Raw genomic sequence first — 17,145 nt, forward strand, 5'->3', positions numbered from 1 at the left:
GTCACGTTCCACTTTCAGGATACCAGATTGGATAGTGTAGTAAGAAGAGGACTTGTGTGAAAAGCAGCACTGGGTTGGGACAATGCTTGCAATCTTTTGATAATAACAGATGGACTGTTTGAAGAAGGCCTTCACTTGTCAGTAGTGATGGACAGTAATGCGTTAGAAGTAATGCGTTACTGTAATCCGATTACTTTTTTCAAGTAACGAGTAAAGTAAGGGATTACAATTGCAAAAACAGTAATTAGATTACTCTTAGTTCGCCGTAAGCAGGCTACTGTGTTATTTAACCTTGATTTTGTTTCATGAGACTGTCTCGTGTTGTGAAGTGAGTCGAGTGAAAATGACGTATGAGCGCCGCACCATCAGTCAGTGTAGTGTTGAACATAAAGAGACAACATGGAGCGCCGAAGAAAACAAGACTATGCAGCGTTTAATGCTTGGAAGTACCGAAATTATTTTGAGTTTAAAATGTAACGGTTGCTTTTCTGAAATAGAACCTGAAATAATAAACCTCAGTGACGTATACGGTCGACAAATACGACTTCCGGAAGACGCACCCAATATCCTGGCCAGTCCGCATCCCGGGAAAATGGCACGTACGGTCACCCTAATTTGATATAATTACAGTCTGTCCACAAATATGTTGTTATTTCTTTCTGTCTATCTTTTTTCACATAAGGTACTGCAGATCGTTTCACTCAGCCATGTCATATCCATGCTGCCATCATCTATAACAGAGGAACTATCTCATCTGAGACAGCTCTATAATGGGATATAAAACTTCACACATGATGGATTGACTTCATGGATTTGGACTGACACATAGACTTTACAATTCCCTGACAAAAGAATGTTTAGCTTTAATATTAATAGCACTCAACAAATATTTCACCAGATTTTTATGAGAAATAATCATTGCATAGCCTGATCACTGTGTCGGTGCCATGGCTCTGCAGTGGTGCTCATGTGGGAGATGCAGGTTTGAATCTGGCGTATCTCAAACCAACATCATCATCTTTCCCAGCAATTTCCTGTCCTATTTCATTAAGTTACAAGACCAAAAATAGAAGCGAAAGAATTGACATCACTTGACAAATAGTTTGAATGAACTCAGAAGTGGATGCAAATCACATTTTGCTGTGAATGGCATTTTGATGTTCCTCCAAAACTAACCAGCAAACTTTCATCAACAAGCCCATATATCATTCAGTTACGTTTTGTGGATGACATTCATTTGGCAGATGCTCTTATAAGTGACTTACAATACACTCAATCTATAATCTTTTTTTATCAGTGTGTATTCCCTGGGATTGAACCCATGATGCTCTGCTCTTAGCTATACAGGAACAGGATGTACAGTATTGTATGAGCAGTAGGAGATCACTATGATCAGTGTTATGGACTATGTAAAGGTCTTATCAGTATCCTGATCAATCTGTCAAGGTTTATTTAATAACAATTGGCTGGATTATCTTGCTTATTACTTGAATACTTGCCACATGAGTAAACAACTTTCAAACCGATTTGCAATATTTTATGAGCTCATTTGTAATAAATTTAAGCCCAGCATGAGAAAAGAAACAGCAGAGTGATACATAAAACATATACGTACCGGTCAAGATTACACAAGTTTGTGTTTTAGCGGATATCAGATCCAGGAATGTCATAACTGACCTTTCAGCTGTTTTTTATTTATTTTTTGCGGGGGACAAGTGTATAATATGTGTACAATGACAACTATTGCAAACTTTATGGCAGCGCTGCACCACTGAGCTCAAATCCACCCAAACTCTGTTTTTCTGTCCATTTCAAATGATGGGTACAGCTGGATGGTACTGGAATAGATTGGGTCAGTTAAAGAATTTGACAAGTGACAAAAACTGTATTTTTGTACTTGAATGTAAAGACAAACCGTATTGTTTTTAACATGTTTTTAATGTTACATTTGTTTGCATCATAACATTTCCACAGTAGTAAATAATTTTTTTACTTTTGAAACATTTGTTTTCATTTACTTCACAACAGTTCTGGGGTTTAAGCTTCTTTGTGCTGTGTGCAGAAAAACAAATGGTTATAAGAAGTGATGAAACCCATCTACATCTGAAGATAAATGACTCTGTTCAGACATCAGGAAACCACATGATTTCATCATCAGTCCAAGTGTCACACTGTCTACTGCCCTTGACGCTATTTGCTATAAAAAAAATTATTGTTAAAAGTACAGTAGTATGAATTTAGATAGGAGTTAAAAAACACTATAGAGAACTTTTGCATTACAGTAATGTAAATTGAGAGACGGGGTCATGCTCGATTATTAGGATTGTGGCCAAAACTGGTACTGCAATCACACAACTAGTGGCCAATAAACAACATGACAACATAAACATCAGTTGAGGGCTGCAACTCCACTTTTTAAATGACAATATACTGGCCAGACCACTGTTGTCAGTGATATAAGTATTTGAAATGAAAATGATTTCTTAATGTCTAATGACATATCAGAGCCATTTTATGATTGATATACATTTACATTTAGTCATTTAGCAGACGCTTTTTTCCAAAGCGACTTACAATTAAGGTAAACAATAGAAGCAATTATAGCAACCCAAGACAAGCAATACATAAGTGCACTGGAAATAGTCTCATAAGGTCCAACACAATATACATAGCCAAGGGTTTAGTAGTAATTTTTTCGAACGACAGAGCCCAGGGATGTTATGTATATCGAAAAGAGCAGCGGTCCAGGCACAGAGCCTTGAGGCACCCCGGTATCAAGACATTGGGGTTCGGAGACGTCAGTTTATATGTAAGATATAAACTTCTTACATACTGTTCCTTTAATGTAATAACATTCAGTACCAAACATTTAAGTGTTCATAAAAATATAATTTTGTGCTATTTTCTTTCTCTATAGATTTTCAATAGCATTCAGCGCAGGGCCGTGCACAGACATTTTAAGGGGCAGTGGCCCAAACCAAAAAGTGGGCACTGGGGGGGCACAATTTATATGGTTTTAACAATATGATGTGTTATAGATTAGTATCAAATAAGAGAAGTGATTATAATGGAAAATATACTTAATAACAAGAATTAAAGTGTGACAAAACTGCTTAATATTCTATATGATTTATGTGCTGAAGCTTTGAATCCATGTTTGCAATTTTGAACAGCTTTTGCATCCTCCCTTTCAACTCTGTAATTTTTTTGTGTGAAAAGATTGTTTTTTATTTTTATTTTTTTTGTCTACAAAGTGTGCCAACAACAGCAAATTTGGTGTTATGTTAGATCTCATTGGGTACATTACTTGGATTAGACAATCACTGTAATTCTAAGAATGTTTACTTGCTAAGTTGTTAGCACTTTTAGAAGACCGAGAGCAAATCATTACCCACAGAAATACAAAAACATTCGGAAGCCCGGAGAGGTCATAACATTTTATTTTTGCTGCTTGTTTTCTCGTGATCTCGACTTAACAAAAGTTGTTTTCTCGCTATCCTGACATGATAATCCAAATGTCATAATGTAATTTCCTGTCCATAATATTTCGTTTATTTTGAAGTGGACTCCTGATGCAGTTGGGGTCTTCGCTGTTACCACACGTAGCTAATTGTCGATAGACTTAATAAATAAATGAAGTTGTTTGATGTTCGTGAATTTAGGGACCATCTCTAAAGTAATAATGTACATGCTTCTATCTTCAGTAGTATTTAACAGTTTATTTGATTAAATATAAAAAATATAAAAAAGTGTGCATTATAGTTGACAACCACATGAACACTTTACAGTTGGTTTTGTGACTGTATGTTGACTTTTAAAAAACTCCATGTTTGTTTCTAATTTAAACAGCAACTTAAAGACGGTCCCTAAATTTACCGCTAACAAATCTGTTTTATCTTGAGCGATTCCCTGATCCAAGTAAAATCTCATTTGTTCATCTATGTTAATTTAGCTAAATATACTTTTCCTGTCTAAAAAATTATGTTTTATTGAGTACACGTAAGCTTTAATCACATCACAAGAATACAACTTTTGTTATGTCTCGAGAAAGCAACTGTTGTTATCTCGAGATAATTAAGTTGTGATCATGAGAAAAAAAATATAGAACACGATCTCTCTCGGCTTCAAACTACCATATTATTAATTGAGCAGCTCAATTACTGAGGTAATGTAATGAATCTACCTGTTAATACAACAAACTGTCGCCTCCGCCCTTCAAAGAGTGGACACAGATTATGACGGATGCTGCGGAGCTGATTAACAGAAACAGTGGATCTTTAGACGAGCGGTAAAAGAACACTTTGACCGGTGTTGGCGGTTGGTGAGAGGGGCACCTCGGCCGATAAGGGCAGAGGGGCAGTGGCCACCGGGCCACCCCCCCTGTGCACGGCCCTGATTCAGCGGTGAGACTGTGAATTGCAACCAATGGCTCTGTCCACAGCCCACCCCTCATTTTTGAAACGCATAGACAAGCTACGGTAGCCGCCACAGGACAAACATGTCATCGTCTGAGACAACAAAGGGATGAAAAGCGCTCTATAGGGCAGTTTGTCTGTTTAAGTCTATTGTAAAAACATGATGGTGTATTGAGATAAAAACGGCTACAGTTGATTATGTACGGCAGGGTTCCCCAAATCTTACCCTGGAGGGCAGAGCACTGCAGAGTTTAGGTTCAACCCTAATCAAACTTACCCACCTGTGATTTTCTAGTGATCATGAAGACCTTGATTAGCTTGTTCAGGTGTGTTTGATCAGGGTTGGAGCTAAACTCTGCAGTACTCCGGCCATCCAGGGTAAGATTTGGGGAACCCTGATGTAAGGTCTTTATACATCACTAATAATAAACTTATGTATATTATATTGCATTTCTGTCAAGAGATCCTTCTAATAGTTACACAATGCATCTTTAAAATGTGACCTGGACATGTTTTCAGCCAAATCACAGTTTATAGTTGACAGTACAGTACGTCATGATCATTTAACGTAGACAGAGAACGACCACACACTGTAAAAAAAATCCGTAGAAATTTCAATGTTATTGCGGCTGGGTTGCCGGTAATTTACCGTAGATTTACATTTATGTTATTTACTGGCAAGAGTTTGTTCAAAGTTAAATAAATTTTAAATATTAACAAGTCTTTATCTTTACAGAATAAAACTATACAATAACAGCCTCATGCAAAGCATTCTGGGAACCAGAAATCATCATCAACCTTTTTCTGTTTTTTGCTTCAGATTTTGTTTCCTAGAATGTTTTGCTTGATGCTGTTTTTTTAGTTTTATTCTGTAAAGACAAAGACTTGTAAATGTTTAATGATCATTTAACTTTGAACAAACTCTTGCCAGTAAATAACATAAATGTAAATCTACGGTAAATTACCGGCAACCCAGCTGCAATTTCTACGGATTTTTTTTACAGTGCAGACAAGAGTTCAACAGCAAACACACTTGAGAAACTTACTTTGATTCAATAATTATAAGTTTATTAGTCTGATGCACCGAGTATTTGTCATCAGAGTGACTCAGAGTCGTGGTCTGAAGCAGTAAACAGAGTTTACTGGAGGTCTGGCCATAACACACATCAGAACTGAGTCAGCTATTAAACATTACTGTTCAGTTTCAGATGTGCTTGTGGTTTATTGCTGTGTGGTAACTGGCAGTGGAAATGGATCAAGTGGCTTATGATTGTAAATACACAGGCTATTATCACATTAAATATGGCAATGCATGTACAACATGCTCTTATTATTTTATATTCATTTTATGTTAGCTTGATAATAAATGTAATTTTCATAACAATGATTATATAAGCAGGTTATGATTTCAATATGCATTCTGTTTTCTTTCCTTATTATTGTTTTTCTGCTCTACAAGACAGATCTCACTCATCCGAAATACACATAAAGTATAGAAATCAGGCACGCATGCACACAACCATCTAACACTATTTTGAGCTAAAAGTAGAAATACATTTTTGATGCAAAACTGTATAGACTATAATTGAACATTTTTAATTATCTAAAACCTTCAGTGTGATAAAAAGATTTGTTTAAACTTAACCTTGCTAGTTTTGGTTCACACAAAAAATCTAATTTCTGACTTCATCAATTTACAGTTATAGGGGGCGCCATAACTTAAGAAAATAAACAAAACTTCAAGAATCTGCAAGACATCTTTTAGGTACATGATTGTCAATTTTTTGGTTCTGACGCATTGTTTATACTTGAAATAGATAATAAAAACAAAAATGTCCATAACTTAAAAAATATAGTAGGATATTCCAATCCATTTATTATGTTAATATTTATTATTATCCATTTCAAATTTATATTGTACGGCAACGGTAAAAGGTTTGACGACCTTGCTCATTCACGCACACCTGCTGTGGTAATTCACACTTTTCACACCCTGTATAGTGTGAAAGAAAACTGCACAACTAAATGGCTCCTGCACATCTGTATGTAAATAATCTTTTCTTAAATATTTGCCAATGGTGATGTTGTCAAACTGAAAATATGTTGAAAGCATTCTAAAAATTCATGTATGAAGAATTGGAGTTCCACATTTTTCACAGATTTCCCTTTACATGCACGTGCATGAAGATAAGCTAAATATAGATAAAGACTGTATGAATACAAGCTACAGTATTATTACAGTAATCTCTGTTGGTATATTTATGCATTTGACAGATGCCTTTATCCAAAGAAACTTACACTTCATTTTCATGAATTCCATTGGATTTACACTCATGACCTTGGCCACCGGTCCTCCTACAGTTAAGCTAAATTAAAGATAGACTGGTCTTTCTTAGCTTGTGTTAACCTAAATGGGATCAAACAGATTTAAAGGGCGGGATGAGTTCTGTGACGTAGGGCTTTGTGTCTTCTGATGAATCCTGAGTGACAGCTGCTTCATTCTCATCCTCACCTCTGTCTGGTCTCAACCTAAACTAAACTGGACAACCACAGATCACAGACCAGAATGATTTTGACTATAGAGTTTCAAACATGACAATTGTGTTCTTACATTAAAATACTCAATACAGTATGATGTAGACTGATAGGAGTGAAAGAATCAAATGGTGTTAAGGTTACAGATATAATGTACTATCAGGGTATGTTCTCTACAGCTGCGTATAAGACATTTTTATTTTTCTACCACGTCCCTAGAGGGCAATATAAAGACAACATAATTACTGTACAGTCATTGACCCTTGGTTGACTTGTAGGAGTATGTTGAAAATTCCACGAATCTATCTGCATATTTTTTCACAGTCTCTCAGACCTCATAGATATTCAGAGTTTCTGATCAGTTATAAAATACATATCACTCCATAAGAGTTTGCTGTCGTAATGTAAGCCATTCCTGATGGGGTCATAACACTCCTTAAAGATCCCAGCTTACTGTTTCTATAATGCATCTGTTTGATATGATTGCAAATATTAGTTTTTTTATCCAGTTGCTCTGGTCGTAACAAAATAATTAGGATTTTTTTAGTTAAATATCTAAATATTAAAAAACAAATAATGTTAAGGATGTATCATATAAATTACTTCACCTTTTATATCCTGTTAAATTTTATTTAAAGATAATTTTTCAGATATTGACTCACTGTGTTCATTTTGTGATGCTGAAGAAGACACACATCTATGTTTTGAAAGGATTTACGTACTGTATTTTTGTGTTTTTCATTGTAACAATTGTGTTTTTTCTTTGTCATACGAGGTATTTTGTTGTCATAATTTTGATAGTTGTGTAAGGGATCAGTCTTTTTTTATAATTTATTTATCTTACTTAGCAATTTTTTTAGAAATTTCAAGGTATTTTCTGATAAAACAGCAGACACTGTCTGTGCTTTCACACCAGACGCGGAAGGTGCGGCAAAAACGCGCAATTCGCGCATAGTTGGACCCATGAACATTTTAAGTTTACTCACTTCATTCACGCAAGTCGCAAGTGAAATTCTAATAATTTGAGACATTCACGCGTAAATTCGCGTCATGGTAGGGGCTTATATACCTCAGATTGTTCGACCACTTTCTTCCAAAAAAGATCCTTTTAATTCCTGTAAAACTACGAAGTTGTCTTGTGTAGCGATGATGGTTGTCTTTCATTGTTGTTTTGTTTTCTGCCTCCGCTCGCGTCCTGTAATCACGTCACTGCTAGAGCAAGCTCCTGATTGGTTAACGCGCACAAAAATCCGGCAAAGTTCAGATTTTAAAACTTGCACGCATCACGTGGCAATGCTCAATTTCCCCGGAACACACCATCCACGGATTCTGCGCATTTTGCGGGTTTTGTGGCTTCCACGCCATCCGCGCCTCTCCATTCGCCTATTTGCATCTTTGCATTGACTTAATATGTAAATCACTCACGCTTGCCACCTCTTTAATGTCTGGTGTAAACGCACCATGACAATTTGGTTGCTGCGATACTTTTGCTTTGTTTATCAGTCGTTGAATGATGTGTTGGTTGTTGTGTTGGTTGTTGAGCTTTTTTAGAACATGTTTCAACTCTCTGAAAATCGGCAAATCCCACCAGCTGCTGTCATTTTTGGAAACCGCTGCGCTTCCATTGGAAACAATTGAAAACATACGCCGGAGTAAACGCTTTGGTGTGCACGCTACTTAAGTCCTATACTTAGAAGCGCTCACTGACTCCAGCAACTCCAAAGCCCTCAAAATATTATCATATTTCTTAAATTGTATAATATTTAAATATGTTTACCCCTGGCACTGTGTTTGTATATTCACAGAGTAACAATAAAAAAATCCGTCTCATTGAGGTTCTGATTGGGTTAGCTACTGCAGTGACAGAGATGGGCGTGTCCTGAGAGAAACCCTCATACTGCTGTCATCCAACACCAGAATACTTTCAACTGCGTGACACTCTTTAGAGAGAGAGAGAGAGAGAGAGAGAGAGAGAGAGAGAGAGAGAGAGGAAGAGAGGAGTGTGTGTGAAAGGACTAGCCCCGTTACTGTGCTCTGAGTTTATAGCTGAGTTATCTGAAGGTGATGAAACATGTGTCTCCTCTCTAATGTTTCTCAGCCCGGTTTATAGCGCTCAACAGATCGATACGCACAGCTGTACTTCTCTATTTATTTTCTGTAGATTTCGCGATGGCTGAAGAGGACCGTGTCAATACTGACAGCAGTGACAGTGTGTTAAGCTGGGAACAGGTTCAGCGTCTCGACCTCATCCTGACCGAGAGCATCCCAATCCACGGCCGCGGAAACTTCCCCACGCTTCACATGAAGCCGCGGCAGATTGTGACAGCGGTGCGGAGCCGTATGCGGGATCAGGGTATACACGTGCGCGACGTACGCCTCAACGGCTCCGCGGCCAGCCACGTCCTGCACGAGGACAGCGGACTCGGTTATAAAGACCTGGATCTCATATTCTGCGTGGACCTGAAGGGAGAGACCGAGTTTCAGATTGTTAAAAACATTGTCCTGGACTGTCTGTTAGACTTTTTACCCGAGGGGGTCAATAAGAAGAAAATTACACCCTTGACTTTAAAGGTGTGTGTGTATGTTCAGATGCGAAATCTTTTTTTTTGTTAACAAAATTATATTTTTTGTTAAATTATGTATGTACGGGTAAAGTGTTTTTGCACTGTAAAAGCGTATTAGCAATTGTGTATCTATTTGTACCTCAACTGACTTCAATATTTAATTAGTTTTACCAGTCAGATTAAATAATATTTTTAACCTAAAACTTGTTTTTAAACATAGGTTTCTTGTAAATTGTTTACAGCTGTGAGTCGTGCCCTTAAACTATTTAATAAGTTTTACCTTTTGGCAATTTTAAAATTTAAAGCATTTAAAGTTTTTTGATTATATTCACTGTAAAGTTAAAACAACTTGGTTTTGCAGGTCAGTAACCTACTATTTTAAGTTTTGTGAAAAGTTGACAAATCTTAAAAAATCAAGTTGAAATCTTAAGTAACATAAAAATATAAGTTGATTTTGACAAAAATGCTGCATATTTTTTACAGCGTGGTCTTAAAAACTAAATGTTAAATAATTAAATGAGAATTAATATTTTTAGATCAAGTAAGGTCCAGACCAGCATGATTGTTTTTGTTTTATTTGTTCATGCAATATGCAATGTAAGATTATCTGCATGCTATATAGTCTCCAATGACATTTAGTAGAAATGCAATTAGAGTAGTTTACTGATAGGGTGGTGAAATGTTGGTTAACTGTTACTAAGAGGATTAAGCTAAACCAGGTTAAATCCGATCTGGCATTTACAGCCTCTTAGATCTCCTGCGACAGGTCAGATCCATCGATTTGGTGCAGAATGCATGTTTATTTGGATTGTCCCTCTTTACATAATGAATCTATGTTTGACTTGAAATACCAAATCATTCAAGGAGTTTTAATAAGATTCATTTTTGTTGCAGGAAGCATATGTGCAGAAAATGGTGAAGGTGTGCAATGATTCAGACCGCTGGAGTCTGATATCCCTCTCCAACAACAGGGGCAAAAACGTGGAGCTGAAGTTCGTGGACTCCTTGCGTCGACAGTTTGAGTTCAGCGTCGACTCTTTTCAGATACAGCTAGACTCTCTGCTTCTTTTCTACGAGTGCTCAGAAAACCCGATGGCCAAAACCTTTCACCCCACCATCATTGGCAAGAGCATGTACGGGGACTTCGCGGCCGCTCTGGACCACTTGCGCAACAAGGTGATCTGTACGAGGAACCCGGAGGAGATCCGGGGAGGAGGTCTCCTGAAGTACTGCCACCTTCTGGTGAGAGGTTTCCGAGCCGCTTCGGAGTCGGAGATGAAGACTCTCCAGCGCTACATGTGTTCGCGCTTCTTCATCGACTTCTCGGACATCAACGAGCAACAGTGGAAGCTGGAGTCATACCTCCAGAACCACTTCGTGGGCTTGGAGGACCGCAAGTACGATTATCTCATGACACTGCACGGGGTGGTGAACGAAAGCACGGTGTGTCTGATGGGACACGAGAGGAGACAGACGTTAGGACTGATCGCTATGCTGGCGGTCCGCGTGCTAGCCGAGCAGAACGTCATACCCAACGTGGCAAATGTCACTTGCTATTACCAGCCTGCACCTTACGTAGCAGACTGCAACTTTAGCAATTATTATGTTGCCCAGGTTCAGCCGGTGTTTGCTTGCCATCAACAATCCTTCTCCACATGGCTACCGTGCAATTGAGAATATATTTAATTTAACGATTGCATAAGGAGCTGAACTTTTTATCACAATTTACCCCAAGTGTTACAGTGCAGCCAGAGGCTCTCCACTTCCAGATTGTGAACTGTAAACCTTCATTGTCCTAACTGATTGGAAATGATCTGGGGTCAGTGTTAAACGGCTCTGGTGAGGTTTGTTGTAAATGAGTCGGGAAGGGCAACTTCTGCTCTGCCTGATCGTGTAGCTTTAAACGGTTGAAGAGTTGCATTTCTGACCGGTTGACACTGTCACAGATGTTTCATGTAATTCATTTGATGCATTAAAGGGAAGTTTTCTCCGTTTCACCTTGCAGTCCAAACTGTACCAGACAAAGTATCTCCGAATCCTTTCAGTAAAGTAACACTTTTTACAAACCAAAGATTTAAAGATTGTATTTTTATAACCTGATTTGACAGCAGTGTACTGTACGTGATGGTGCTGTCTATATCTGTACATGTGAATTCATTCTAAGTGCCTGATGTCGATGCGGTACGGTGAGATATTTAAAAAATGTAATCGTCATGATGAACAAGACAAAGTGACTAACAGCTTGTGAATGTATGAGATGTTTCCAGTCATTTTTTAAAAAAGCGGTTCAGGTTTTAGGTCGATTCGTTTGTTCGATGCTCATGCGCCGTTGTGTCTTTAAACTTTTAATTTATTGTTTTGCACCATCCAGACTTTGAGTATGGTTGTGTAATACCAAACTTGACTCGTGAGGTTCTGAGGTCCGAGGCAGGGGGTGTGAGGCACTCTTCTGCGGTGTTGCCAGACGTTTCACTCGGTCACAGTTCTCAGTAAATCAACATTCGCAGCGGCTTTACGACAGACAGATGAGAGACGAAAGCACATGCCGACGTACCGCAGAAAACAAAGACGAGACTTATTTTTCGTCTGGGGAGATGTGCGCTTCGAGCTCTCTTAAGGGAAGATATTTGCCAATGTACCTCTGATAGTGGGACACTATTTGCTGTAACACACAAGCAGGGAATTCGACAGCTCCTGCTGAAACGTTCAAACTAAAACGGGCTGTGTTCATGCGCTCCCATCACGACTGCTCCGTCTGCTAAACATGACCCGACATTAACCTCCTGTTAACAGAGCGTTAACCTGTTCTTGATTAATAGCGCTGTTAAAGGAAGTAGGCGGGGCCTTGGCATATATGTTTAGACTTGAGAAAAGAGACTCGGGAAGAAAAGGAAGAGAAAACGTGTGAGGCAGAAGAAAGGGAGGGCTGGAGAGATGGGTGCAGCTGGTGAAGGGGTTTATCTTCCTCATCATGTGTCTTTCAATCAGTTCTGCTTATTTCATTGCTGTGACTGTACGGATACATTTTAATGTGAGAGAAAAACACAGATATTAGTTTTCTTCAGCTGTGCAGTTTGTGTGTTTAATATTCATTTGTTCCTGATCCCAAACTCAAGTTCATATCGTCCTCATCCGTACTCTATGTGGCATTAGAAACAAGAAATATCAAGTAATAACTTTGTATATGCAATGCATAACATTAGAAATAACAGGGAACGCTGTCAATTTGTCAAAAAAGTTTGAAAGGGGTCATTTTTTACTATTTAATTTATTTCCATAAGATGCACATTTGAGATTAGCTGCAACTTTGCTCTCTGATCAAAAGTGTTATAACTGCATTTTTGCAAGTTTATGATCACCCAAGACTCTACGTGTAATTGACGTGTAAATGTTGATGGTTGTGTTGAAATGTATTTATCTTTCTGGTGTCCGTACTTTGAGAAAGTTCAGAACGAGATGTGTTTAGTCTTAATTATATATTTTTCTTATACACTGTCCACAACACATTATTTTAGCATCCATTACGTGATCCAGCAAGCAAGTTCGCATTTAATCGATCTAGTCCAATAGCCGTCCAAACACAGCCCCGATGTTGAGGCTAAAACCAGTCAAAATCTGGGCTGTAATTGAAAATTAAATATACATCTAACCATAGCCCAAACTGAATCAAATAAATGAAACCAAAAACCTTGTAATCACTGTTGACTTTGCTTACATTATGGACTATCAGTTATAAACAACATGTAACCAAATTCAAGCCTTGCTGGAAACGATGTTACTATACCTGTGCAGTATCACTCACTGCTTCTAACCAGAAAGGAGTGAATTAAAATAATAAAAAACAGCTTTCTCTTTTTTATAAAATCCTTTTAGCGTGACATTAATTCTGTCAGGCAAATAGCACTGACTCTAATGTCTAAGGCGCATATTATAATAACCTAATTTACATACGAAAAGATGTAATTATGCTGAACAAAATGACAGTGACTTTATTTAAATACTCGTGTGAGTGCATATAGTGGCTGGATAAACAGCATTGGTTTTGTGCAGAAATACAAAGCACAAAAGTTCAATTCAGTATTTTTTTAAAAGCACTTTTCCCAAAACAGCTTTGCAGAATAAAACCTTTCAGTACTTACTAAGCACTGTCACTGTAAGCTTTGAGAAAATGATGCCTTAATGTGCTTGTCTATAAACTCCTGATAAACAAGCAAAAAATAATACAAGCTCTTTCATCTAAAAAAATGAAGGTCATTTGACAGATATGTGTATTTGTTGCAGTTATTGCATGCAGACTGAATCAGTGTTGATCAGGAGGGTAACATGTGGCACGTGTTTACGACTCAAAGCCTCACACAGTTTTCTGTATTTAACATGCATGTGTCTGATCTATCTGTGGTTCTCATTCTCCCTTTTGTTTATTGTTATTTAACATTTTGACAGTATCCTGTGGATTCCTGTGGCAGGGGGGTGATAAGACTCGCTGTGTGAAGTTCATTTTTCATGAATATGGATAATGCAGTCAAAACGGTGATAATCATGTGTCATGTATAAAAACAATGTCACGTTAAAAATAAACATGTTATTTTATCTCAAACCAGGACACAAACATGTTTGTTTGTTTGTTTGTTACAGTGATTTCTATCACGTGCTTTCAATTGTTTCTTTAAGCTGCTAATGTTTGTTTTTTTGACTGCTTGTTTGGTGCAAACCTTTTGTGTTCAAAGATTTAAAAAATATGTTTTCGTCAATAAAATGCAAGTAAATGTACAGTTTGAATCACTGTTGTAATGTGACTTTATATCTTCATACTATACTTTTAAATTCAGTCTGTCCATTAAAGTTTGTAGTTTTACGTCGCTTTGTTTAGTAAGTAAATCTGCTTGTTTAAAACAAAATTATATTTAGAAATTTAAAAACCTTTTAGTTTTTGGCTTTGGGGTGAAAGATACTGAAACTTTGTTTTGGATTCATTGACCAGCACACAGAATAAAACACTTTACGATGCCATAGAGGAACCTGTGGCATCGCTCTGAAGATGATTTTTTAGTTATTGGTTAGTGTATTAATTCACAATGATTTCATGTGTTGGTCATGAATCATGTTGTAGTTAATGATGACTCTTCATTAGTTTATGTTTAGTACATGCCTTAACTCAGCATTCGTTCATATTTATGTAATAATTCATTTAGGTGTTATTTTATCATGATTTTGGACCATTGTTATAAACTGTTAGCAAAATGTCATATCTTTTTTAAAAGTGAGTTATAAACAAAGGTAAAATAATTAAAAGCCAAAAAGTGCCTTAAGCACCTTTATTTTAAGTGTGTATGTTACAGAAGTGAGACTTTATTAAAATAGACATTTGTCTAGCGTATATAATGTAAATCGACTGCACTCAGATTTTTTTGTTGCCATTGAAAATTCTAATGTAATAGTAAAATATTTGTCCTACTGAAAGAAAATAACATAGCATATTAAAATATGACATCTGAGGGATGTTAAAAACTTAGGGATTTATTTTTGACATCTGGAATTAATCAGATCATGAAAAGTGGCCATTACATACCAGACTGGAGCCAGGTGTTTGGATGGGAGGGATTGAAAGGCATGTGAGAAGAAGGACATTTCAGAGGCGGGACACGTTTACATTTATTTTAAAATATCGTTTTAATTACAAATAAATATAAATACCCATCAGACATTGTTTAAACCTCTGTGTCCAGAGTAAAATATAATATTAGATATTATATCTAATTATTTGAATGTCTTTAAGGGAAGGAAACAACATTATGTTTGTAGGTGGGCATGTGTATGTGTGTCACTTAAAAAAAAATAAAAACATATGTAGTATGTGGTGAGGCTGTTTTAACCCACAGTTTTTATAAATTACTTCAATAAAAAGTAATGTGAGTTAAAGACACAGTGTTGAGGGGCTGGGGCCTCATTTATAAAGCGTGCATATGCACAGATTTGATTGTAAAGTGTGCGTATGCAAAAATCGTCTTTGAAGTGGAAAAATGCTCAGCGCCACGTCAGGGTCTGAGCAGACATACGCACTTTTGCTTGTCTGATTGCTGCAGGTGTTTGGAAATATAATCCATTCTTGCTGATTGAAAATGATTTAAACATTGACATGAATTAGGCATTGTTTAAATGCAGAGATTTGAAACTGTTTAGCTGTGCACAATTTTAAAATCATTTGCGATTTACATCTATACGTGCATGTTTTGTGCGCACATTCGGTATATGAATCACACATACGCACTTCTGAGAAATGATTGTGATATCAAATTTAGGATGTTTTCTGTGCAGCACCTGGTCTTGGTGGGTCTGTGTGTGGAGTATCATGATTTAATTGATGCATAATGAATTACTACTGGATACTTTTAGCATTTTAAACATCATAGAGAGAACAAAACATAGGTTTCCCATCTGTTTATTTACAACCAATGACATGAGCCAGCCAGACACACAATGGTTCTTGGGAAGAAAGTGGAGTCTAAGTTTCATCCAATAAGCACTCAGATTATCAAAATGCATACACCGCTACAATTTAAATTTTACAGTCTATTGTTATTCTTCTGTATGGTAAAGGATAAAAGAAATTGGAAATCCGTAGATGTTTTGAAGGCAAACTGGTCAATGGAGATGAACTGCGTCAGCAAGGCCACAATTACTTTGTAACTGTAAGAGGTCAGGCGTTCGACAGCAGCTGCACTCAGTGAGCAATAAGCATACATCTCAGTCAGATGACATTTGTGTAAAGCCACGGTCTATTGGACGTACATATGACATCAGCAGTCACCTAGAGCAACCAGACCCCTAGTCAGGTCAGTCGTAAGAATAATGCTAAGAATAAAGAGAACAGTGTACTGTATGAATGCTCATTTGATCCAATATGATGTCAAAGATTTTGAGATTAACTGTAGTACATTCAGGCAATGGGAGATCTTTTGTAGCAACTACAATAAACAAAAAACTCAGCGTGTTTATATTATACAGTATAATGAATATACAGTAATATACAGTAATGGATCCTCATACTGTATGTGATTTGAAACACATATGTTTAGATCGCCACATATTGTATGTACACACAAATACAGTAAACCAGTGGCTGGTTGCATAAACTCCTCATAAGCACTATTCGGACGGGATTAGTTTTCCAAACGACGTTTGAGTTTCAGCGTGTCCCCCAGGACGTCTGTGATTTTATGTACCGATTCGGACGGGATTAAAATGATGCAGGCTATTCCAGAGTGTCTGTTTCATGCATTTGGGCGTTGCAGTACCATTTTCGCGTCGGTTTAGGGTTAGATTTACATAATGACATCCCTACCCAAACCTATCCCTAACCCCAATGTCAGTTGACAACTGTTTAATTTCGCGTACCTAATAGTATTGAAGTCCCCAGTTCGTCAAAAAGTGACGCGAAAGGTATACCCTCCGCGTCAACATATTGACGCATGGTCAAGTGTCGTCAAATATTGACGCCATGGGTGTGAGACTGTGTTGTCTGGATACGCGTGTTTGTAATGTTTAATATTTTGCTTTAAATGTAAAATCATGACAGAACATGTAATTTATTAATTTAATTTTAACAAATCAAAATAAAATATACAAATCCT

General features: G+C 37.2%; 1 protein-coding gene across 1 annotated transcript; it reads left to right on the forward strand.

The window, feature by feature from the left end:
• Positions 1 to 8,920: 8,920 nt before the first annotated feature.
• On the forward strand, positions 8,921 to 14,273 carry tent5aa (terminal nucleotidyltransferase 5Aa). The gene is made up of 2 exons (XM_065246377.2): positions 8,921 to 9,521; positions 10,409 to 14,273. The coding sequence occupies exons 1-2, from the start codon at positions 9,120 to 9,122 to the stop codon at positions 11,186 to 11,188; spliced, it is 1,182 nt and encodes a 393-aa protein (XP_065102449.2). The 5' UTR covers positions 8,921 to 9,119; the 3' UTR covers positions 11,189 to 14,273.
• Positions 14,274 to 17,145: the final 2,872 nt, after the last annotated feature.

Source organism: Paramisgurnus dabryanus, chromosome 13 (genome assembly GCF_030506205.2).
Source record: "Paramisgurnus dabryanus chromosome 13, PD_genome_1.1, whole genome shotgun sequence".
NCBI lineage: Eukaryota > Metazoa > Chordata > Actinopteri > Cypriniformes > Cobitidae > Paramisgurnus > Paramisgurnus dabryanus.

What these genes read in the sequence shown, in the direction of transcription:
- tent5aa (XM_065246377.2), top strand. Translation starts at nt 9,120, where the DNA reads ATGGCTGAAGAGGACCGTGTCAATACTGACAGCAGTGACAGTGTGTTA. An exon ending in TTACACCCTTGACTTTAAAG is followed by an intron (nt 9,522 to 10,408) that starts GTGTGTGTGTAT and finishes TTTTTGTTGCAG; the next exon opens with GAAGCATATGTGCAGAAAAT.